Source organism: Diabrotica undecimpunctata, chromosome 8, assembly GCF_040954645.1.
Source record: "Diabrotica undecimpunctata isolate CICGRU chromosome 8, icDiaUnde3, whole genome shotgun sequence".
NCBI lineage: Eukaryota > Metazoa > Arthropoda > Insecta > Coleoptera > Chrysomelidae > Diabrotica > Diabrotica undecimpunctata.
Window position 1 is genome coordinate 39,755,263 of NC_092810.1, and position 25,161 is coordinate 39,780,423.

The 25,161-nt window shown below is 34.7% G+C and overlaps 1 protein-coding gene across 1 annotated transcript in view; it reads right to left on the minus strand.

The window, feature by feature from the left end:
* LOC140448380 (BBSome complex member BBS7-like) overlaps positions 1 to 25,161 on the minus strand; it is a 52,506-nt gene that overhangs the window by 24,847 nt on the left and 2,498 nt on the right. The window contains exons 2-6 of the mRNA XM_072541467.1: positions 16,791 to 16,914; positions 8,369 to 8,483; positions 3,291 to 3,420; positions 2,861 to 3,048; positions 2,411 to 2,600 (exon numbers count right to left, since the gene is read on the minus strand). Coding sequence (XP_072397568.1) covers positions 2,411 to 2,600; positions 2,861 to 3,048; positions 3,291 to 3,420; positions 8,369 to 8,483; positions 16,791 to 16,914 — 747 coding nt within the window. The remainder of the gene's footprint in view (positions 1 to 2,410; positions 2,601 to 2,860; positions 3,049 to 3,290; positions 3,421 to 8,368; positions 8,484 to 16,790; positions 16,915 to 25,161) is intronic.

Below are 25,161 nucleotides of genomic sequence, written 5' to 3' on the forward strand. Positions count from 1 at the left end.
GAATATCCCGTTTGCTTTGCCACCCCCATCCTATAGATTTTTATGGTGGATATTATGTTTCTGCTGCCGATAGATTACACGTTCTGAAATCCCAGCCTGAATACCTAGGTTTGCTAAAAATATAAACAAAGGTTAGCTTTGTTTTAAATTTTTCATTTTATTTGTCTATCTGAGCCCGTTTCCTTACTAGGATAAATAACGGATGGCGTCCAATTCATTTTAATTTTGAAGATAATACAAACAGATTGTGTATGGATTTTGAAAGAACCACACTAAATCTCTGCCCGACACGAGCAAGGCGGCCTAGAATGTTTATGTAGGTAAACAGTTTGCCTATGTTACAAGATTACCAATCTGAAGGTGAGGATGTTATCTCAGAGCCTTCATTTTATAATACATCATAAAAATGAAGCATTTTCGACATAAAGTTGTTAATAATCCCATAATTAACTTTCCCAATTTTAATCCCAAGGTTAAATGTTCCATGAAGAATAATTCTTTGTGTCAGTCTTCTTCTTCTTCTTCTTATTCTTCTTCTTCGCGCGACTAGGATTAGTCCTGTTTGTCTGCCTTTTATTCTGTTTCAGTCGTGGTTGAATGTTTCTTTCCACCTTTTTCCCGGCCTTCTAACGGGTCTTCTGCTATACGGCTTGTTGTTTTTACAGATGTTCGCTAATCTATCTGGTCCCATTCGGTTTACATGTTCGTTCCAGCTTTTTTTTTCTTGTTTTTATCTGCCTGTTAATATTTTGAATTTTGCATTGTTCGCGTATACTTCTGTTGGTTTGTCTGTCTCTTAATGATATGCCCGCTATTGATCTTAATACTTTCATTTCGATATTGTTGATTTGTTGTTTCGTCTTTCTTGTATCGGTCCTTGTCTTCGCTGCATATGTTAGGATTGGTCTTACTGTTGTCTTGTATACTTTCATTTTGCTTTTCGTGGTCAGATATTTGTTTCTCCATATGGTTTCTCGGAGGCAACCACTTACTCTTGCCGCTTTTAATGCTTGCCTTGTGGTCTCTGTTCTTATACCCCTGTCACTAGTGATCTCTACTCCTAGGTAATTGAATTTCATTACTTGTTCTACAATTTTGCCGTCTATTTCTAGTTTGCACCTACGCGGCTCTTTACTGATCACTATACATAGCTTAGTTTTTTCTAGTGATATTCTCATATCAAGTTTGTTTGCTGTGATATTGAAAGTGTGGAGTTGCCTTTGTAGGTTATCTTCGTTATCAGCAATTAGTACTGCATCATCGGCATAGCATAGTATCGTGATTTTATGCGCTCCCATGTGGTATCCGTGTCGTTTTCTTACAATGGGCTGAGCGAGTCTCCTTGGTGGATTTCTCCTTTTTGGTCTATGCATTCTGTTTCCCCTGTTGGCAATATAACTCTGGTCTTGTTGTTCTTGTTAATTTCATTAATTGTCCTTATTATCTGATGGTCTATATGTTCACCTTGTAATAAATTTAAGATTTCATTTCGCTTCACCCTGTCAAAAGCACTTTTTAAATCTACAAAGCACATGTATGCTGGTTTTCCATATTCAATAGACTTCTCTATTATTTGTCTGATAATAAAAATTTCGTCCATTGTACTGCGGTTCTTCCGGAAGCCTTGTTGTTCATCTGCCATGTTCGCTTTTTCCTCGATTTTATCTTTTATGACTGCCGTTAACAATTTTAATGTACTATTCATCAGACTAATGCCTCTGTAATTTTCAGGATTTCTCGAGCCTCCCTTTTTAAGTATCGGTAGCAGGAGACTTTCCTTCCATTCCGCTGGTACTACTCCGGTATTTATTATATCGACGAATAATTTTAAGAGCCATTTGCGTAGTGTTGTTCCTCCATATTTTAGCAGTTCATTGTTTACCTTATCAGGACCAGGTGCTTTTCTGTTTTTTAATTTTTTTATTCGTTCTTGTAGCTCTTCTTCTGATATTAGTACTCTATCGTGAGTTTCGTTAATGATTATTTCTCTGTTATCTTCTTCTAATTCTTTATATAATTTCGTGAAATGCCTAGTCCATTGTTCCTCCGTAATGTTATCTATGCGTACAAATTCATTCATTTCTGTTTTTTGTCTCCTTATCATCTTCCACACCTTTTTCTGGGATCCATAGAGGTCGTATTCCATATCTTTGGTAAAGTATCAGTCTGTATTTGTGTCAGTCTGTTACCTTTAATAAGTAGTGGAATGCGCAGAGGATTTAATTACGTATATGGAAGAAGATTCGATGGAAATTTGGTCTATAGTAGTAAGCCGCACACCAGATGTTGGAAAAACTACATCCGTATTAATCTATTACAAGCATATAATATAAATACAATGCTATAGCTGCAATAGCTGATAAAAACCCTATGTACTATAGTTTCGATTACAAAATACTTTCCTACTTACATATTTATATATCAATTTAGACTCTACCAGCGGTTCTTGGATATTCACTTGATATACTTCTATAGACCCATCTTGTCTACCAACAACGAGCTGATTGGCTTCACTTCCGTTTAGATCATAACTGTCTAAGGCACATACAGAACTATTATTCTCGATATTTGTCACAAGCCAACGTTGGAAACCCTGCAAACTACACAAAATACAATATTTTCAATTGTTGTCGCAGTTGTTGTGACAAAATTGAATAAAAATGTGAACAAAATTAAACAATTGAATGCTGAGTAAAGTAAATAGTAAAAGAATTACAAGAAAATAGTTTTTGTACAACAAAAACATACTCTTTTCAAAGAAAAATAATTTACGAAAAACTTTTGCAATGAGCATATTCTTAATAAGGTTTTGAACACTAGCAATCTTCCAAAACAAAACTAGGTATAAGAAACATTTTACTTTTCTACATCTAAGATGCCAACACGACCATCAGCAGTCCCAAAAAGAACTGCTTCAGACTCTTCGTATTGATAAATATGAAGAATGGTGGGAGAACTCTCAACTTCCATGCTTACAGTCACTCTAGCGTGTTCCAAAACTCTGATCATTCTTCCTTCACATGCTATTAGAGATGTTAATCTTCGACTCTGAAAATAAATAAAAGAAAAATAATTTAAACGTTAAAATGATGGTCATATATGTTTGAAAATAAAGCAGAATAGTTTGATTTATCCCTCGATTAACCATCATCTATGCTCTAATGTATGGGTCGTCCCATAGAGACTTTCAAACTACCACGGAAACATAATTTCTTTATCAATAATAATGTTCTGAGCTTTTTGAAGCTTTTTAATTTAAATGAATGAAATTTGTCCAGAGAGTAACTTACATTTTTGCTTTGGAAAGCTATAACATCAACTATTCTGTCACCACAAAGGTAGGATCCGCTGTCTTTGCAGTCTTTGAAGTGGGTATAGATATGTTTACCACAAAGAAAGAGGTCATTTGCTAGTACAAACCTAAAAATAGATTGAATTATACAAAGATAAAAAATGATCATAATCATCCAGCCTCAAAAGTTTACTGCTGAACATAGGCCTCTGCCTCGTGTTTCCAACCCCGTCTATCTTGCGCCGCTCTCATCCAGTTTTCATTTAGTCTTTTTAAATCAACCCATCTTGTCTTCACTTAGTCTCCATTCCAATAACCTCTTTGTCCATCGTCCATCTGTCATTCTAGCTATATGTCCTGCCCATCTTCATTTTAGTCTGACCATCCTTTCGATGACTCCAGTCACCTTGGTTCTTCTCCTTACCTCTTCGTTTTTTATTTTGTTTCGAAGAGTTATTCCTAACATGGATCGCTCCATTCTTCTCTGTGTGACGTATTTTGGTAATCGAGGTTTTTGTTAAGGTAAGTGGTTCTGCTCAGGATGTCAAAACTGGGAGGACGCATTGATCAAATACTTTTCCCTTCAGGCATGTGGTCAGCTCACTTTTAAAACTTTCTCTCAGTTTTCCATGTGCTGCCCACCCAAGACCGATTTTATTCTTCTGGTTGAGCACACATGTTGTCATTTAATTGTTATCGAGATGTTTATATTTAAAACTACATTTTCTGTAGTCACAACAAGTTCCTGTGGCATTTCTCTTGTCATTCCTAGATCCTCAGCTATTATGACTATATCATTGACGAAACTTAAGTTGTTTAGATATTCTCCATCTATTTTTATTCCCTTTGTCAGCTAATCCAAATTCTTAAAAGCATGTTACAGCACCGTATTAAAAAGTTTAGGTGACATTATGTCTCCTTGTCTAACCCCTGCTCTATTTTTGTGCGATTACTATTAGTATCTAATTTAACAGTGGTTGCTGCTTATAGGTATATATTATTGTATAACAATTTTTTATACTATAATCTAGCTTGCATTCTTTAAGCGCCTATAGTATTTTGCTTAGCACAACTGTGTCAAAGGCTTTGTGAAAATCGATAAATATTAGCACTATTCTATTGTCCATTAAAATCAACGTTTCGGCAGGAAACCCTTGTCTTTGTCAAGATTTTAAAATGTAAAAGATTAGAAACACAAAGTTATTGTAAAATATATAAAAAACTTACCAAAACGTAAAACGGGACACTGACATTAATGAATTGACTGAAGTAAAATTGATATCTGATATCTCATGGTTTACTGTCATTAGTATATAATTATTTTTATATGGGCGTATCGTTAGTGTTTTCGAAAAAGTTAAAGTGGAGATATGTTATGACTTTAAGAGTTTTTTATGTTGTTATATTTATTATTGTTTAAATCAGATTGAAATAAACTTTATTTAGGTTCTGTGTATCTTTTTTGTCATTGATTGCGTTGGTATTTCTTTTTATTTCTATTGATTCGTATATCTCCCTGTTCTTTTTGTTTCGTTCGGTTTTTAAAATTTTAATGTTTTCGAAGTCAAATTTATGCTTCTCATTTTCATGTTTTGCGAGCGCAGTGACGTTGTTCTTGTAATATTTGTGAGAGCGAATTCTGGATTGAAGCAGTTTACTGGTTTGTCTGATATAGACACCTTCACAGTTAATACATGGTATCTCGTAAACAACATGTGATTTTTTGAGTTTTGGAGCCATATGAGGAGGCTCATAGGTCTGTAATTCTCTTAATTTGCTTTGTCTCCTGCTTTATGTAATATAATCATAGTAGCGTTGTTCCAGTTTGTTGGAGTATTGGCGTTTTGAAGGCAGATATTGAAAAGTGGTTTAATTTTTTAAGTAATAGATTTTCTCAAACTTTTAGTGCCTCTTGACAATATTCCATCTGGGGTTCGATTATTTTTCATTTTCTTGGTTCATTTACTTCTTTTGGTCCTTGGTTTAGTACCCCAGTTTTATTGTAATTGGAGATTGCTTATTGTTATCTTTTTCTCTTGATCTATATAGCTCTGTGTAGAACTCTTCGACTATTGTTAATATTTTAACTCTGATCGTAGTTTCTTCTACAGCTGTTTTTTAGTTTGTTAATTTCTATTTTTCCCTTTTGTTTAGTTTGTTTAATTTTTTCACTTTGTAGTTTCTTATGTCTTTTCTTATTGCCATTATGATCGTCTCATTTATTTAGAGCTTCTTTGCTTATCTCCTTTTATCTGTCGTCTTAGTTCTATAAGGGTTTTCGTGGTACATCCTTTTTGTTTTTTCGACAATATGTAGTTTAGTCTGAGCCTGTTGCATTATATTGATTATTTGTTTGTTCAATATATTGATGTCTGTTGTTGTGTCTTTCAATGAATTATCAATATATTTTTCGAACTCATGAATATTAGTTGGTTTTGACCATTTCTTTGGTCGTTTCTTATTTAGCATTTTCAGTATTTCTTTTTCGGTCCATGATGTTATTTTCGGTCTTAATAACGTATTAAGCTGTTCATTTGAAAGAGATTGTTTTCCAAAAGAAAAGTGTTTTGCCTCTATTCTGCCTTTGCTTTCAAAAATTTCCCAATATTATTTTAGAGGGGTCTTCCTTAGTGTCTATTTTGGCGTTGAAATCGCCACATATTATTAAGAAGTGGGCACGATTTTCCTTAATTACACAGGATTCTTGATTGTGATACGGCCTCAATCCTAAACAGATGGGTTGAATATTTCGATGCAAAATTTAATGGCCATCATATCGAAGAAGCAGATAACATCCGAGCAAATCGAAATAATTGGAATCCTTTCAACCCAAACGAAAGACCACCTACCATCGAAAACGTTGCCCAAGCCATTAAAAAGCTTAAAAATAATAAATCACCAGGAATTGATCAAATTTGCAGTGAGCTCTACAAGAATGGTGGCGATGCCCTACTACAGACACTGCATAAGCTTTTACTTCTTGTTTGGCATAATGAGACCATGCCTTGTGAATGGTCTCAAGGCGTGATATGCCCGTTACATAAAAAAGGTGACCAGCTCCAGTGTGACAACTATAGAGGTATAACCCTGTTAACAACTGCTTACAAAATACTAGCAAATATTCTCTACGAAAGGCTGCAAGTTTACACAGTGGGCATAGTTGGTAAATATCAAGCTGGATTCACTCCAGAAAAATCAACAATTGACCAGATTCATTCAATAAGACAGATTCTAGAGAAAACATTAGAATTCAATATTGAAACCCATCACCTATTCGTCGACTTCAAGGCCGCATACGACAGTGTCAAGAGAACAGTGCTATACCAATTAATGCATGAGTTTGGTATACCAGAGAAACTTATCCGACTAACGAGAATGACAATGTCTAACTTAGAAGCCACTGTTAGAATACAGGGAGAGAATTCTAGATCCTTTGAGATAAAGGATGGACTCAGACAAGGGGATGCTCTGGCTTGCCTCCTATTTAATATTGCCTTAGAAAAGGCAGTCCGAGATACACGAATTAGGGACCGCGGTACTATTTACAATAGATCGATACAAGTCTTAGCATATGCTGATGACATTGACATAATAGGGCGTAGCAAGCGAGATGTTGAGCAATATCTCCTAGAATTGGAAACAGCGGCGAAACAGGTCGGTCTAATCATCAATGAAGACAAAACCAAGCACATGTTGGTTTCAAAGGATCCGATAGCAAATGAGGAACGAGAAACAGTCTTTGGAAGTCATACCTTTGGACGTGTTGACAACTTCACATACCTTGGGTCGCTATTGACTGCTACCAATAAAACAAGCGAAGAAATCAAAAGACGAATAAATCTTACAAATAGGGCATACTATGGACTCCAAAAGCATTTCCACTCAAGAAACATTCAAAGAAGAACTAAAATTATTATATACAAAACATTGCTGAGGCCGGTCCTCACATATGGAGCAGAAACATGGACTCTAACGCAGAAAGATGAAAGACTTTTGGGAATATTTGAGCGTAAAATACTCCGCAAAATATTTGGAGCTATAAACGACCAAGGACAGTGGCGCAGAAGATATAATTTTAAATTGTATCAGCTCTTTGATGAGCCAGATGTCATAACGTTCATTAAAACACAGCGACAGATGGGCTGGACACATAATACGAATGCCAGAAAATACGATTGCTAAAAAGCTAACCACAGGAACACCTGTAGGAAGAAGAAGCAAAGGCCGACCGCGAATTAGGTGGTTAGATGGAGTTGAAACCGACTTACGGATATTAAAAATCAGAAGATGGCAACATGTTGCCAGAAACCGAACAGAATGGCGACGAATCTTAGAGTAGGCCAAGATTCACAGAGGATTGTCGAGCCAAAGATGATGATGATGACTTGATTGTAGAATATTTGGACTTCTTCGTCTTCATGTCCTGTAGTAGGGGCGCACACTTAAATGATCTCTAGGATATATCTTGCGCTTGTGAAAAATGAGCGTTTTGAAGTAATTCAAAATTCTTTATGTCGCAGATTTTGTTACATTTTATACCATTAATTATTTATTTCATTCTGGCATACACATACTGTTGCTTAGATTTAGATGAAAATACAATATCGATAAATAAGTGTGTGGAAGCGTGAATGAATTTTAGTATATTACTGACAAATTACTCCCTTCTATATATTACAAAATTAACAAAAATGACCTCAGCGTCTTTTGTCTTTCGATTGCTTCTCCCATTCTCTGATCATGATTGATTCTGAGTAACATTTTAAGGTCTTTACTCATACGACCGATTAACTTAAGCTTCTATTCAGTTGAGTATGTTGGTTTTTTCAATAAAAATTTATTATTTGAGTACATATTTCGTTTGAACCTGAGACCTTAAGTGCCTTTGACGTTTTAACCGATATTATTATTTCTGATATTAATATGTCAAATGTCATTTTTGGGATATTTTTTTCATGTATGTTTTTTACCATTACAATTTTTCTTAAAAAATACATAGAAAAAGGATTATAATGTCTTTACTTCTATTTTAAAATCGATAATTCTTACTTTTTTAAATTTGCTTATTATACTTACATGGTACTTATGGATTCCGTTAGTCCTGAATCAAAAGTGAGAAAAAGTTTTCCTTTTTTAGTATAACCTCTGATTTCATTTCCAGACGCTATAAATATTTTGTCTGTAGGAGTTCCTAAAAATGATATAGTACCGTAGTACCTAGTAGTTTAGTTTAGATATTGAGGGGGCATTTAATAATGTTACCGCCAATTATTTTGTTAAAGCAATGAGTAGACGAGGCAAACCTGCGATAATATGAAGATGGATAAGGATAGGGGTATCCTGGAAAATAGGATAGTAATATCCATTCTGGTTAAAGCAACCATCAAAGCAAGAGCAGGTGGAGGCTGTCCACAAGAAGGAGTTCTGTGACCTCTACTGTGGGCAAGCTTGGTAAATGATCTTCTGAAAAATCTGTCCACAAAAGACTTTAACTGTGTAGGATACGATGACGATGTTGCAATCGTCATCAAGGGCACATTCACCCAGGTTGTATCTGGGAGAATACAAGTATTCTCCTAAATGTAGTTGATAACTGGTGTCAACAAGAGAGACTGACAAAAAACACAAATCATTAACTTTACAAAAAAGACAGCAGTACAAGGCCTAAAACCATCAGTGCTGGGAGGAACAGAACTTCCATTTGCCAAAGAAACAAAGTACCTGGGGGTATATTTTATTCATAGGCTTACATGAAATGCTCACATACTAAAAACTACACAGAAATAGAGTACCTATAGTTTTCCTTGGACAGATGTAAAAGAATGTGTGGTAAAAATTGGCAACTCAATCACAAAATGGCCTTTGGTTATACACAAGGGTTATTAGACCAATGATAACCTATGGTGACTTGGTGGACAAAGACGCAGCAAGTGGGAGCAATATGGCTATTAGTAATATACAAAGGCTAGCATGTCTGTGTATTACGGGGGCCATAAAAACAACTCCTACAGCGGCGTTCTAAACCTTCCTGAATCTTCCACCACTTCATATCTTATTACAGAGCGAAGCTAGGTCTGTGATGCACAGATTAATACAGTCAGCAACACATAAGCCAGGAGCGTAGTGCTGACAACTGAAAGCTAATCGAGTAGCTAAAAGCAGATCTCGTAATGAGGCAACCCATCGATGCAACAGCGCATCGTAATGATGCAATATACAAGCCAGGGAAGACTCTAACGAAGGTGTAGCCATACAAGCAGTAGCTATACTGATGACTAAAAAAAGGTAAGTTTTTTTCTGGTAAGTCTATCAATCAAGGGTGTCACACTTTTCCTTGATCAGATAACAGCAATCCATCACTTCTTCTTCTTCATATGTTAGACCTTAACGCCTGTTGTTTCCGGTTTGAATTAGCAATATTTGCGAAGTTGACTGCCAACTATTTCTCCATCTTTTAGACGGTCTGCCTCGTGGTCTTTTACCTTCTGATTTTCTATCTCTTACTATTGATATCATGTACTTTACACATAAAGTTATACCTGCTATCGCTCTGTGGTTTCATCTCTGTTGTTCTTAAGATTTTCTCTGCTTTTCTTGTTGCTTCTCTTGTTTCTATAGCATAGGTTAATATCGGTCGTACACAAGTCCTACATATGCGTGTTTTTCCTTCTATCCTCATGTTCTTATTTTTCCATATCACGTCTCGTAGGCATCCTGACACGTACGCTGCTTTATTAGCTTGTATGCGGGTTCCTTCGGAGATGTTTCCATAATATGATATTTGCGTTCCCGGATAGTTGAATTTCGATACATGTTCTATTATTTCTTCGTTTATTACAATTTTGCATCCCACTGGCTCCCTAGCAATAACGAGGCACTTTGTTTTTAGTGCTGATGTTTTCAGGTTGAACTTTTCTGCGTTAGCTTCCAAAGCGTGGGCTATTCGTTGTAGCTAATCTTCATTATTTGATATTATTACTGCGTCATCTGCGTAGCACAGAATCTTTATTGCTCTGTTGCTAATGCCAGTAAGTTGGAAAATATTTGGGTTTACAACTATGGAGTATGGTAGAATCTATAACCATAATTCATGAGTGATACCAATAGATAGAAAGAAAACCTTCCTCATCTTGACTGGCTTCACAACTCAGAGTGAGTCTTCGCCGTATTCACTATAACGCTTTATCTTCCATATGACCTCCCCATCTTATCTGGTTAGCTTTTATATGTCTGACAATGTTTTCAGTACCATAGAGAGTCACCAATTCAGCATTGCAGCACCTTCTCCACTCTCCTGTCAATTCATCTCTTTGAGGTCCAAATATCATTCTAAGAACCTTCCTTTCAAATATCAGCAGCTTATTTATTTCCCGCTGATGTAGAGTCCATGTTTCACTTTCATATGTACCAACTGGGCAAATAGTTGACTTATACAGTCTTAATTTAGATTTTCTTTTTAGCAGCTTAGATCTTAATAATAATGATAGGGAGTATGATGCTCTATTTCTATTACCGTCTCCAGATATTTAAACTCTTATACTACTTCGCAGTTGTGGTCAATAATGTTCTGCTCATGATACTATAACAAACAAGATAATATGCTCACTTGCCATTCTAATTTTAATCGACTCTACGCATGACGTAATAGCGAGACAAAACCAGGAAACTTATGTGTATCTTATTTTGACGATGGATCATATTATGGCAAAGCTGTTTCATTATATAATCAATACCTTTGAAACTTGAACAGTTAACAAGTAAGTATACTTTGAAGCAATATCTTGCACTAAAAAGTCATAACTAGTTACTTTCTGTAAAAACGTGGCTTGAAAATGGATAAGTAATTTGTAAAATTAATTAAAGAAATATATGAATCTTAGTTATAAAGTTATTGTAGTATACAAGTATACAAGTTATAAATTAAATATACTTACAAGACCGGTAAAACGTAAAGAATTTGAAATATAAATGAAAAGCATGCCATACTTCAAATTTTATGAATATCATTTAGATATTTATTTAACAATTTTTGTGAATTTTGTCTTGCGGATATTGTAATTTAATAATTTAATTTTAATATTTTTATTTAGTATCCAAATACATTTTACATCTAAAAAAAAGTAATTTTACGTCTACACGTACATTTTTGTTTTACCAGCCACAAGTCTTGCGGCTTCTATTAGTTTTTCGAAATAATTTTAAGTTATTTTTAATATGTTGCAATTATAATTACCAAAAATATTTTTCAGTTCACTACATTTAGAAATTCCAGGGTTGGTCTGAGTAAACCATATAAACGATTTATCATTAGCGTTCGGAATATATCAAAATATTTTTTTTGTAACTTAAATGCAATAAATTCGGCTAAATTTTCCAATTCATCTTATTCTAGGTCTTTTATATTAGGAATAATCAAATCTTGATGACTGTCAACTAAATCTTCGTGGTCAATTTCTGTAATTCAGTATCACCACTAGGCAGGTTTAGTGAGGAAAACATCTCTTCAGTGACAATTTCACAATTAATTACATTGTTAATAGTAATATTCACTGACTGATACATCATCTACGTTTGCAAATGTTGAAATAATTTCATCATTTCTACCCATTATATTCGTTTCTCAATATATACTTAAACTCCATAGCAGTTAGATGATCATGTAGACCACCAATTGCTCTTAAAATTGAAAATAGTCCTTCTAAGAATCCTGATTAAGATTATAAGCTAGATGTAATGGATTTTGACAAGAGCTATAAGTCTTGCCGATGCAGTACACAAGTTTATCTGTTATTTACAAGGTCATAGTTCTTGTCAAAATATATTACCTATAATATATATTTTGCATCAAAGTCGTTTTTTTTAAGTCAACAAAAATTTGTTTTAAAGATCGTGTCAATATAATTATACCTCACTGAAATGGAAGTAAAGAGTTAGGTCCGATTTTTCTTACATCTAATATTGTCTTCTCCATGATATTTAAAATTTCATTTTGTTCCTTCAAAGACCACTCATATGCTTTTTTATGATTTCTAGAGTCACTGTGGGGCACTCTGGAATTAAGAACATCAAACCAATCATTAACAAAAAATTTTTTGAAAAAAAATTTGAATTCGGTTTCGCCAGGTAGCAATCGTTTGATTTCTCTTTTTGTTTTTAGATGGCGTAGTTACGTTCGTAAATAGTTATTTTGATAACTATTGGTTTAGGACGGGATAGATTTTGTTTTGATTCAGAGCAGTGGCTATACCGCTCTGAGGAGACCTAAAGAGGTCGAAATACGTATAAGCGGCTTGCCGCTGCCCTGTATCGTAACAAAAATCTAATACCGTCATTATGTTTTATGTTTTAAAAAAATTTTTATTTAAAAACCCTTTGAGAACACTCAAACCAGTTGTTATGATTTTTATACAAACCTAAAACTCATAATCTAGAAATGGTTCGAGATATTGTGTTTGAAAATAATTTAGTAGCAAATTTAACCTTTCGGCGTTGAGCACCTTTGACAGTCAAAAAGTCTTTATTTATTTTTTGAGCAATATTTAAATCTAGTTTTCCAGTATTACTAATTCTAAAACTGGATTCGAATTAATTATTAGGCCATTTAATAAAAAACCAAAGTCGGAAAAACGATTTATAAACACAGCTTGAATAAACAGATATAGAGCATTTAACTTAACGCCATTAAGGTTGTCTCTGGTTTACGTCGCAGGTGTTCGAAAAAGATGCAAGAACATGCGCGTTGACTTATCTTGTTTGTTACAGTATTATGTGTTCTGCCTAACTCTTGGTCTTGGATTTTTGGTTACTAGCATGTATTTCGGCTTTTCTTCATTTATTTGAAGATTCACACTACCTGTTTCTTCCTCGAGTTGTAACAACATCTTTCTCACGTCTCTTGTAGAATTAGCGACTACATCTAGATCATCAGCAAAGACCAACAATATTTTTGATCCTCGATTCGCAAATCCCCTTGTCAGCTCAGACGATATTCTACTTATTGCATAATCTAAGGCTAAATTGAATAGCAACGGCGATAAGAGGCTCTCCTTGTCTATGGTATCGATGCTCTGTTTCCTATATTTACCTGTGCATATGTGTCCGTCTGTTCAGCGTCTGTTCCCAGAGTGGGCGGCTGAAACTGAAACCTTGCCAACACGCAGTGGCTCGCGTGGCATTGAACTTAGCCAAAAACCCTTACAAATGTCAGATTTTAAAACAAAACGGAAACTACCCCAGGTGAGTAGACACTCTCACACTGATTTATCAGTCTGTCCCAAGGATTCTGGGGGGGGACACAAATTTGACAAGAGTATGCTTTAAAAAACAAACAGTTTTCAAAATTGCAACCATGAATACTAGAACTCTACTTTCTGATGAAAGCTTTAAAGAAATGGAAAAAGAATTAGAAAAGATCAAATGGGATATCGTCGGAGTTAGTGAAGTGAGAAGGCGAGGTGAAGGCCTCGAGACCCTAAAATCCGGTCACTTGTTTTACTATCACGGAGAACAACATAAGTCAGTAGGAGGCGTCGGATTCTTTATAAACAAACAGCTAGCAGGAAATCTAAAAACTGTCCAATTAGTATCCACTAGAGTTACATATGCCACGTTTAAAATAAATACTAGGTATTATCTAAAAGTTATCCAAGCCTATGCTCCAACCACAGAATATACAGACGAGGAGATCGAAGTCTTTTATGATGATTTAAGCACAGCCATCACAAACGACCGTACACAGTTATATGTGGAGACTTTAACGCCAAAATAGGAACAAAACTGGATCCAGCAGAAACTGCTCTTGGAAATTTTGGAAGTCAGGGACGGAACGACCGTGGCGACACTCTTTTAAACTTCTTACTAGAGAAAAACCTATTCCTAATGAACAGTTACTACTACAAGAAACCTCACCGCAGATGGACGTGGAAAAGCCCAGATGGGAAGACGACAAACGAGATTGATTACTTTATCACTGATAAAAGATACATATTTACAGATGTGACAGTGCTAAATAAATTTGCGAAATCAAGCGACCATCGTATGGTGAGAGCCACCATTGTGTTAAATACCAACTATGAACGACACAATATGATAAAAAAGAAGCAAATAAACATATGGACACATCCAAACAACGAACAAAATTTTGAAGATCATATCGGTAAATTCCTTCAAGAAAAATCATCAACAAATGATATTAACATCCTAAATGACATAATAGTAGAAGCAATAACAGAAGCTCAAAAGAAATGCTGCCCAAAAAGCGTGAAGGAAGAAAAAATTAGTCTGGACACACAGAAAAAAATGGAACAAAGAAGAATACTGAGAAGCGACGAAAACTCTAGTAACGACGATATAAATAAAATAAACAAGGAAGTATCAAGAGAAATAAGAAAAGACCTAAGAAAATACAAAGATGAGAAAATCATCAAAACTATTGAGGAAAATAAGAGTATGAAAATAATGAGACGCAAACTCACAAATGGAAATAAACAAATAGTCAAACTCAAGGATAGAAATGGCAACATCACATCAAACAGAGAACATTTGTTACAAATTGTGGAATCATTCTATGAGACATTATATAGCAACCAATCGACTCTAAATATAGTTGAATATCAGCAGAGGAAGGTTCAAAATCAGGGTTCCGAAGATATCCCAGAAATCTCCTTGGACGAAATTTACAAGGCTCTAAAAAAGATGGAGAATAACAAAGCTCCGGGGGAGGACGGTGTCGTCACGGAATTGATAAAGATAGGAGGCTCAGTACTGATAACCAAAATTCAAAAGCTCTTTAATCTATGTCTATGGAATCAAAATATCCCAACAAAGTGGAATAATTCAATAACTGTACTCTTACACAAGCAGGGAGATATAGCAGACCTGGAAAGATACAGACCAATCAGTCTCCTTAACCATCTTTATAAATTATACACCCGAATAATAACGAACAGATTAGAGACAAAGCTGGATTTTTACCAACCTCGGGAACAAGCCAGTTTTCGCCCTAATTACGGCACAAATGATCACCTGCAGTGCCTAAAAACCCTGATAGAAAAAACTAACGAATATAACCGTCCCTTGGCATTGATATTTGTAGACTTTAAAAAGGCGTTTGATACAGTGGAATTACCGTCCATCTTAAGAGCACTACAAGATTGCAGGGTCGACCACAGATATTGTAATATAGTTAAAAATATATATGAAAATGCCACAACAACCATAAGTCTACATTCAGCAACTAATAAGATAAAGATAAAAAGGGGAGTCAGGCAAGGTGATACCATGTCACCAAAGCTGTTCATTACCGTTCTTGAGTATGCATTTAAAAGACTAACATGGCAACAGAAAGGAATATCCATCGATGGAGAAAGATTAAACCATCTACGTTTTGCGGACGATATCGTGCTTCTGTCAGATAATCTGGGAGAGATCAAAGACATGCTCCAAGAACTGAATTACATACTACAAGAAACTGGGCTGGAGATAAATTTCGAGAAAACCAAAATGATGACCAATATGGTTCCCAGCGAAGAGATACAGATCAATAACAACAAGGTAGAATTAATCGATAAATACACATACTTGGGTCATGAAATCAGAATAACCAGAGACAACCAAACCTGCGAGCTAAATAGACGAATCACGTTGGGATGGGCGGCATATGGAAGGATGAGAGACATTTTTAAAACAAATACTCCAATTCACCTGAAAAGGAAGGCATTTAACCAATGCATCCTACCAGTCTTGACCTACGGAGCAGAGACCCTAACTTTAACGAAAGCTACTGCCGAAAAACTGAGGGTAACACAAAGGCGAATGGAGAGATCAATGCTGGGTCTGACCTTGAAAGATCGCGTGAGAAATGAGGAGATACGCCGACGAACTGGCGTTGACGATATTATACTGCGAATCAATAAACAAAAGTGGAGGTGGGCTGGACATGTTGCTAGAATGGAAGACGGAAGATGGACGAAGAGATTATTGGAGTGGAGACCAAGAGCCGACAAGCGAAGTCGAGGCAGACCACCCACCCGATGGACCGACGACCTAAGGAGAATAGAAACAAACTGGATTGCAGCAGCTAGAGATAGAGAGAACTGGAGACGTTTGGAGGAGGCCTATATCCAACAATGGATGTGAAAACGGGGCTGGATGATGATGATGATGATATGTGTCCGTCACGCACGTTTGAGTTAGCTCCACTAATTTTCTTGATATTCCCATTTCTAGCATTGCCACAGTCTAATAAAGAAAACACCTATTTACGAATAAGTACACTATCATAGCTAGGTGAATTCAGAATTAGGAAAAGGTAAAAAATAAGTTTGAGATGTTTTTTACACTTAGATAATAATAATATAAGAGGCTTGCCTAAGGATTGGGACTCTAATAAATCTCTCCTCGAATTTTGATACAATATATAACTGAAAAACTTCTTTACTGTAATTATTTATTGACCTTGTCACCTTTTACCTATCACCGTGTGTTCGACTATACTAACCTGTCGCCCCAGCAACTTTAACTGACACTATAGGTTGGCCTGGTAGAGTCTTAAAGTGAATCTGTATGTCCTCCTTCTTTACAGAAAATACCTGCAAAATTCCATCGACGTCTGCAACAGCTACCTACAAAAATAATGTTATAGAGTTCTCGTCTCGAATCAAACAGAATAAAATAAAGTAAAATAAAATAAAATAAAATAAAATAGAATTAAATAAATTAAAATAAAATAAAATACAATAAAATAGATTACAACGGAATAAAATGAATTAAGACAGAATAAAATAGAATACAATAAAACAAAATAAAATGAAATAAAATATATTAAAATTAAATCTTGTATTTGATCATTGATGCCCCGGGATAAACAGAAAAAAACATTACTAATTTTATTGTTATTTGCAAGGATCAGATCGCAGTAGCCCTAGTTTTGGCTTCGTCTGGAATATTTACAACATTATTAGAAGGCGGTCGAATTACACTTTGATTTTTTTTAAATTACCATTAAACATACAAAATAATGAAACACCAGATTGCAATATCGCCAAAAATAGAGCAATGCCGAAGATTTTTCCAGTATGCAAATTAATCGTTTTGTATGAATGAACATTGGCCCACAAGAAGTCATTACATAGACTGGACAAAACTGGATTTTATTGGCAGACTGTTCCTTCTTTAATAATTATTTCCCAATTACCTGTTGCAGACAAACTAAATGCATGCCTAACAGCATCCAATTTGTGGCGGCATGTAAAGACGCTCTAATTAAAAAATAACATGCGAGTATTTTTGCAATTGTGTTTTCGAAGCAGTTGTTAGATATTGGAAATGGTAAAGTCGCTATTGATACCTCGACCGGATTCATTTCATTACCCAGACAGTTCTGTAACTTGGCAAACTCGAAAGAGGAGTTTGTTGAACTTTCATACATTATTTAATTTTAAGGCTTTACCAAAATAGATAATTCTTTTTTTGTTGTATTTGCTATTAACGAGAGAAAGGTTGTGTAAAAGATAATTTTTAAAAAGTTGTGCGGAAAAAACACGAGAGGCTAATACCAAGTGATGCCGACGTTGCCAAATGGAGATGTGTTGGTCTTCTGTCAGTCACAACCGCAAGGCAGTGTGAAATGTGAAGTTATGTGATTTACTTTGAAAAAAACAGATAAGGATTACGTAAGATGAGCAATTCATGTACTAGTACAATTAAAGTTATTGAAAATAACACAATTCTTGTAGAATGGCAAAAACATCATTATGGTCATATTTTTGATTCGCAACATATTAATTTACAAAAGAAAGATAATAACATAATAGGTTCAAAGCTAATATCGGAGTCCCATAGCAAAGGTAAAAAAATTGTTTTTCTTTTTTTTCTTACTTAAAAAATTCTCTCCGAGCGTATTAAACATTTATTTCTGATCGTTTTAGAATTCTAGAAACTAAATAGGTATATTGATTCACAAATCAGATTTTTTTCCATAAAAAAGAAGAGAGTGCAAGGAAACTCCAGTCTTATGAGGTCTACTAACCAAGAACTCAGCGGTACTAACCTTTGTATTGTCTCTGGATACACCTGGAAAATGCAAATACGTTAAATTGTATATAAACCTTATCTTAAGGATATGAAACATCACGTCTCAAATTTACGATACAATAAATATATAAACATTTGAATTTTACTAATGGGTCCAGGCGTACCCAAAGACAATACAAAGGTTAAGAGTCGACTGGCCTTATTGTTGAGCTGGTTGACATAAAACAATTTGTTTACATAATCGTTTAAAATATTTTTTTTGCAGATATGTATACCATGAAAAGGGCACAGTGGATCGAAGAGGCCATTGAAGCTGCAATGAATGCCGTACGAAATTGCATGGCCGTTCATAAGGCAGCACTTACATTTAATATTCCTCGGCGTACATTACATAACCATCTAGCTAGTGGTAATCTACAAAAACGACTTGGGCGGCCTCCAGTGCTTATAAAACCTCAGGAAGATAGGTAGTTAGGCGTATAGGAAGATTATGTGACGTGTGTATGCCTATAACCCCCAAAATATTACGAAAAAACGTGTATGCTTTTGTCAAAGAGACAGGAATAAGGCATCCATTCTCGGTTAAAAAGGAAACAGCTGGAAAAAAATGGATGAAACTGTTTTTTTCTAGGCATCCTGACATTGCAAAGCGTCGGGTTCAAAAACTTTTGAGAAACTTTGACAGATTTTATATGAGAAAGGCTTCACAGGGAAACCTGCTCAAATTTACAACATGGACGAAAAATAATGCCGGCTTACACTGCATCAGGCAACAGCATTCCGCCACTTATCATTATGAAAGGGCAACGAGTTAAACCAGAATGGTATTGTAATCTTCCAGCAGACACAAAAATTATAATGACCAAGAAAGGAAGCATGACAGCAGATGCATTTATAGAGTGGTTAGATCACTTCTGCCGATTCAAAAATCCTGGACCAGCCCTATTAATTTTTGATGGAGCTTCATCTCATTTAGACATTTGTAGACAATTGTAAAAGCTACAAAAAAAGGAGTAACTCTATTTTGTCTACCGTCCAACACCCCCCACGAGCTTCAACCACTCGATAAAGCAGTCTTCAGGAGTTTTGAATCTTACTGGGATGAGGAGGTGTTAAATTTTTGAGTGAACCATAATAACGAACGTACCATCAACCGAGTAAGACTTGGGCAAATATTTACGCCGGTTTGGAAAAACGCAATGACACAAAAAAATATTTGTTCTGGATTTGAAGCAACTGGAATATGGCCATTCAATCTAAAAGCTATTCCGGATGCTGCCTTTTCACCTAGATGCCTGACACAACAAGAGATTCAAACAATCGCCGAAGATTTGCAAGAAAATTCTACAACCGAACCAGAAATTGAAACAACTGACAAAAAGAATACATATTTCGAAGAACAGCTATCCTGCAGCGGTGTAAATAAAAATAATAAAAGCAAAGCATTCTCGAGTAGTGAGAAAAGAAAAATTACCAAAAAAAAAGGACTGACCAAAGTTTTTCAAACTTACATCTCAGATGAAGACAGTGACTCATCTGGGTCTTACACAAGTTGTACAGCTTCCAGCGAGGATTATAGTGATGCAGTTTACACGTGAAATAAATATGATAAAAATAAGGTTGCAAAAATAAGTGAGAGAGCCATGTGAAGAACTAAATGCAAGTTTTAATTCCAGTGGTTTGCTGATTACACCGGAGTTAAAAGTATCAACAAAAAAACGTCGACAGGCCATTAATGCGAAAGCACAAGAAGTTACCAGAGATTTATTTAGTGCACAATCTCATAGCTCAGCAACATCAAAACCAAATTTAAAAAAAGATTCATGGTACTGTTTCTTGTGTGATGAGGATAGGGTGGCTGATATGCGCAAGTGTATTTGTTGTAATAAATATATCCACGAGGAATGTATATTATTAACAAAAAAGACGACAAGGATATATTTGTATGTCCTCGATGTGCGTAAATGTGCGATATATGTACTTAATGTATTGACAAAAGTTTGTTTTTAATATGAATAAAAGTTTCTTTTACTAAACTTTGTATTTATTCTTTGATTCTTAGGTTTAAAATTTATTATCCACGTAAATTTCTTTAAAAGATGAAACTGGCCTTATTAAGTTACCTGTTCAGTCAAAGCGATACATTGATATCGGGTAGACGTGTTTATCGATAAAGTCATTAAGCTCCCAGTTTTTGTGACAATTAGAATATTTAAATTTTGTGGTGTTTAAAAATATTTACATATTATTGTAAAATAGTGATAAAAAGTGAAAATATTCTCCCCTGATGGGGGAGAATACCAATAAGACGCCAATGCGCGAACTAAATACTGCTGAAGTTGTTAGTGTTAAGGCGGGTACACATTTGCGAGCAGAACTGTTCGCGAACCGTTTGTGAACGCTATATTCGTTAATGTGTACGGCAGAAAAAACCGCTTGCATACTGTTTCATCGTGACTCGTCGCGAACCAAATTGTTGCGGTTTATTTCACGACTTCAAAGGAAGCTCGGCTTTCAGTTTGGACGGCGCTTACTAGACGCAGCGAACATTTTTATTGTGTCATCAAATCGACATTGTGTGAATGACGTGTTCCTTCCTAGAGAGACGTGAGAAAACAGTAAACTGATTATTGTCATGGACGTATAAATAAAGATAAAATCTTTATTTATACGTCGATGATTACTGTACATAATTTTATTTTTGTTAAACAAGCAAAAACAGGAACATAAATCAGTACCCAAATTATAAATAAAATGAATCATTTCGCACATGTGTGTTCGTTGTTGGTTTGTCGCTTTCCATGGATCGAGATAAGTATGCGATCAGTACGATGTAGAATATTTTTCAAGGATCTGTACGCGTACAGTACGTATACCGTTTGGCTCGCATATGTGTACCCACCTTTAGTGACCAAGATATGGATACAGGAATTAATACCACCGTTTCTCCTGCTACGAGGGAAGTAAAACTTTTTAATATTAATTCTAATAATTACGACTTTCAAAATTGTTGTGTATATGTTGAAAAGACCAATGATCAGAATATAGGCCGATTGCACCCTATGGTTGTGGGTGATATTTTACATCAAAAATTAAAAATCAACAATATTAAGGAAATTAAAAGTATAGGAAGAAACCGTGTTAAAATAATCCTCAAATCTATTTTGGATGCAAATAAATTAGTAAGTAATAGTCATTTAAAAGACGATAATTTAAAGGCGTACATTCCCAATCACCTCTTAGAAATCAAAGGGCTGATACGTGATGTCGATACCAAATACAACATTGAATATTTGAAAAAATATATGACCTCTAGTTCACAAATTATTGATATTAAAAGAATGCACAGGAAAATAGAAAAAGATGGAAATACAGAATATGTACCTAGACGTAATGTTATAATTACATTTGAAGGCAATTGTTTACCAAACTATGTTGTAATTAATTATGTATATTTTCAAGTTGAAAAATTGTTAGGTAAAGTTACACAATGTTATAAATGCCTCAAATTTGGACACATTTCTAGACAATGTAAAGGTACACAGGAATACTGCATACGATGTGGAGAAATAAAAACTGATACACATACATGCGATGAAAAAAAAATGTATTGCATACATTGTAAAAGTGATAAGCATATATCGATCTCTAAAAACTGTCCTTTTTTCGAACATCAAAAAAAAATAAAAAATATCATGATTGAACATAAAATTTCATATTTGGAGGCCAAAAATTTAAACGATTCTTCTTTTTCTGGTCTTATTTGTAATAACAGATTTGAAATATTGTCAAATTCAGATAGAGAGTTTCCAAAATTAACTAACACATCTGAAGTTAATAAACCTGCTTATTCCAACCTATTGAGGCCTAATTTACAGAAAACCAAAAATATTAGTCAACCAAGTTGTAGTAAATCAAGCACTGATTATAGAGAAAATAAAAAAAGAAAAGTATTATCTCCAACTTCCGAATATCCTACACCTCCTCACATCCCTTTTAGATTTGGACCATCTCAACCTTTACCACCCTTAAACAAGGAAAGTTTTTCAACTGTAGACAATGATAAAAACAAATTAGTAGATTCTTTAGTAATTCTTTTCTCAGATTTTATTCAAAATATTAATTGTTTAGAACAGGCAAAATCACTTGATATCAATATTTTAGCCAAAGGTATTAATAATGTTTTAGATAATATTTTTAAAAAATAACTAATCTAATTACTTTCAAAGCTAAACTCAAAATAATACAATGGAATGCTCGATCAGCTGTTGCTAACAAAAACAGCCTTCTCAACTTTTTAATAACCGAAGATATTGATATAGCTTTAATAAGTGAAACTTGGTTTAAACGGGATGTTGTTTATAGTTATAGAGGTTATAATGTAATACGCGAAGATCGGGATGACGGCTATTCCGGAGTTGCTATTTTAATTAAAACTGGTATTCCCTTTGAAAACATAAAAATTAAAAAAAATTATAATAAAGAATTGCTTGCTTGTGGTATTAAAATCAACTATAACAAAAGTCATTTAACTTTACTCTCTGTATATAGGTGTCCGAAAGCTAAAACTAACACCGAAGATTGGGATAAGTTATTTTCTCAATTAAAACACCCTTGTATCATTGGAGGAGATATGAACGCACATAATTCTCTGTGGGGCTCATCTAAAAATGATAAAACAGGCCATCAAATTGTGGAGACAATTCAGAATCTAGATTATGTGGTAATGAATAATGGACAACCAACTTGCCAAACGAGACCAGGAAACACAGATTCCATGATTGATGTCACATTTAGCTCACCTTCTCTCTTTGATAAAATTTCGTGGTCTGTAGATACTGATACCTTGGGATCAAATCACTTCGTTATAAGGATTGTAATCGATATCTTGGGAACTGATGCGAATATCATTTATCCCAGCAGTAAGTGGAACATTAAAAAAGCCAATTGGTCATTATACTCTCAGTTTATTGAAACCTTATTAACTAACAACCCTCACGCTTACTCAGACACGCAAGAAAAATATAATTTCCTTATTGACTGTATTAATGAAGCTTCTAAACAATCAATTTGTCAATATAAATCATTTAAATGTAAACGTACTCCCGCTCCGTGGTGGGATTCGGAATGTGATGAATCCGTTGCGGAAAGAAAGAAAGCATTAGTAAACTACAAAAAAAATCCTTCTCTTGAAAATTTTTGTAAATGCAAAGAAGTGAATGCTCGTGTCAAAAAATTCCTGAAATTAAAGGCCAAACAAAGTTGGGTTGAATGGTGTTCAAAATTAAATAAACAAACTCCATCTAGTCTTATTTGGAACCAAGCAAGGAAAATGAACAGGAAAAAAGTTAACTTTCCACTGCCTCTAAGTAACACATGGGTAGACGACTTTTTTGATAAAATAGCTCCACCTTACGTAAATAATCAGATAGATGTAATACCATCTGAAACTCTCTCATCTGATCAGAATCATTTTCTCTTAACACCTTTTTCAAGAGCTGAATTAGAGTTTGCCCTTGATAATCGCGTTAGTACCTCACCAGGTTATGATGCAGTCAAATATCCTATGATACAAAATTTGCCAGATAACGCAAAAGAATTACTTTTAAATATATTTAACCAGATAATTTTTGAGGGTAAAGGCATAATCGATTTTAAGCGTATTATAGTTGTCCCTATTCCCAAACCGGGAAAAAACCCTAAATTAGCTGAAGCTTACCGACCTATATCATTATTATCATGTATATTGAAGACTCTTGAACGGATGATTAAAATTAGGTTAGATTGGTGGCTAAGGGATCAAAGTCTCTTACCCGCTAACCAACATGGCTTTAAGAAAGGTTATGGAACCTTAGATTCCTTAACAACACTTGTTGTAGACATTCAGAATAGTTTTTCCAGGAACAGTTATGTACCTGCTTTATTTTTAGACATCGAAGGTGCTTACGACTCGGTATCTCTTACAATTCTCCAAGAAAAAATGATTAAATTTTTTCATATTCCAGCGCAGTTTGCTTCTAACGTTGTGAACTTGTACACAAATAGGATAATTTATTTAAAAGACAATCATACTCTTATAGGACCTAGACTTAATAACAAAGGATTACCTCAGGGCTCCGTTTTGAGTCCTATTTTGTTTAACATTTACACAGCAGATCTACACAACATCACTATTACTAATATTGCATTTAATATTGTACAATATGCTGACGATTTCTGTTTGTATACAGAACACAAAAAATATCAGCAATCTATTGAAAACCTGAATGAAGTGTACGGATTCCATAAAAAATGGTTTATAGAAAATGGTTTCGAATTATCCTGCAGTAAATCACAAGTTTGTTTATTTACCAGACATAACTTTCCTAATGCTAGTACAATCAATTTAGGTGGGCACCAATTTTCCCTTAAAAACACAATTAAATATCTGGGAATGATACTCGACCAGAAATTGACCTGGAAGTTACATATTGATGACATGTTGAACAGATGCAATAAGGGATTAAACTTTCTTAAATCAATTAATAAAACTTGGTGGGGATCGGATGTTGAAGTAAGTTTATTATTTTACAAAGCTTACATACGATCTATTTTGGATTACGGAAGTGTTTTGTATGGATCAGCAAGTAATGTACTACTAAATAAAATCAACGTTTTACAGAACTCAGCCTTACGAATATGTTTAGGAGCCATGAGATCCACTCCAGTACAAGCTTTATATTTGGAAGCCTTAGAACCTCCTTTAAATATAAGACGAAGGTTTTTGTCCAAAAAATATTTAATGAAAGTATACGTACTGAACTCATCTCTATACGAAAAGATAGTCACTTTGAATT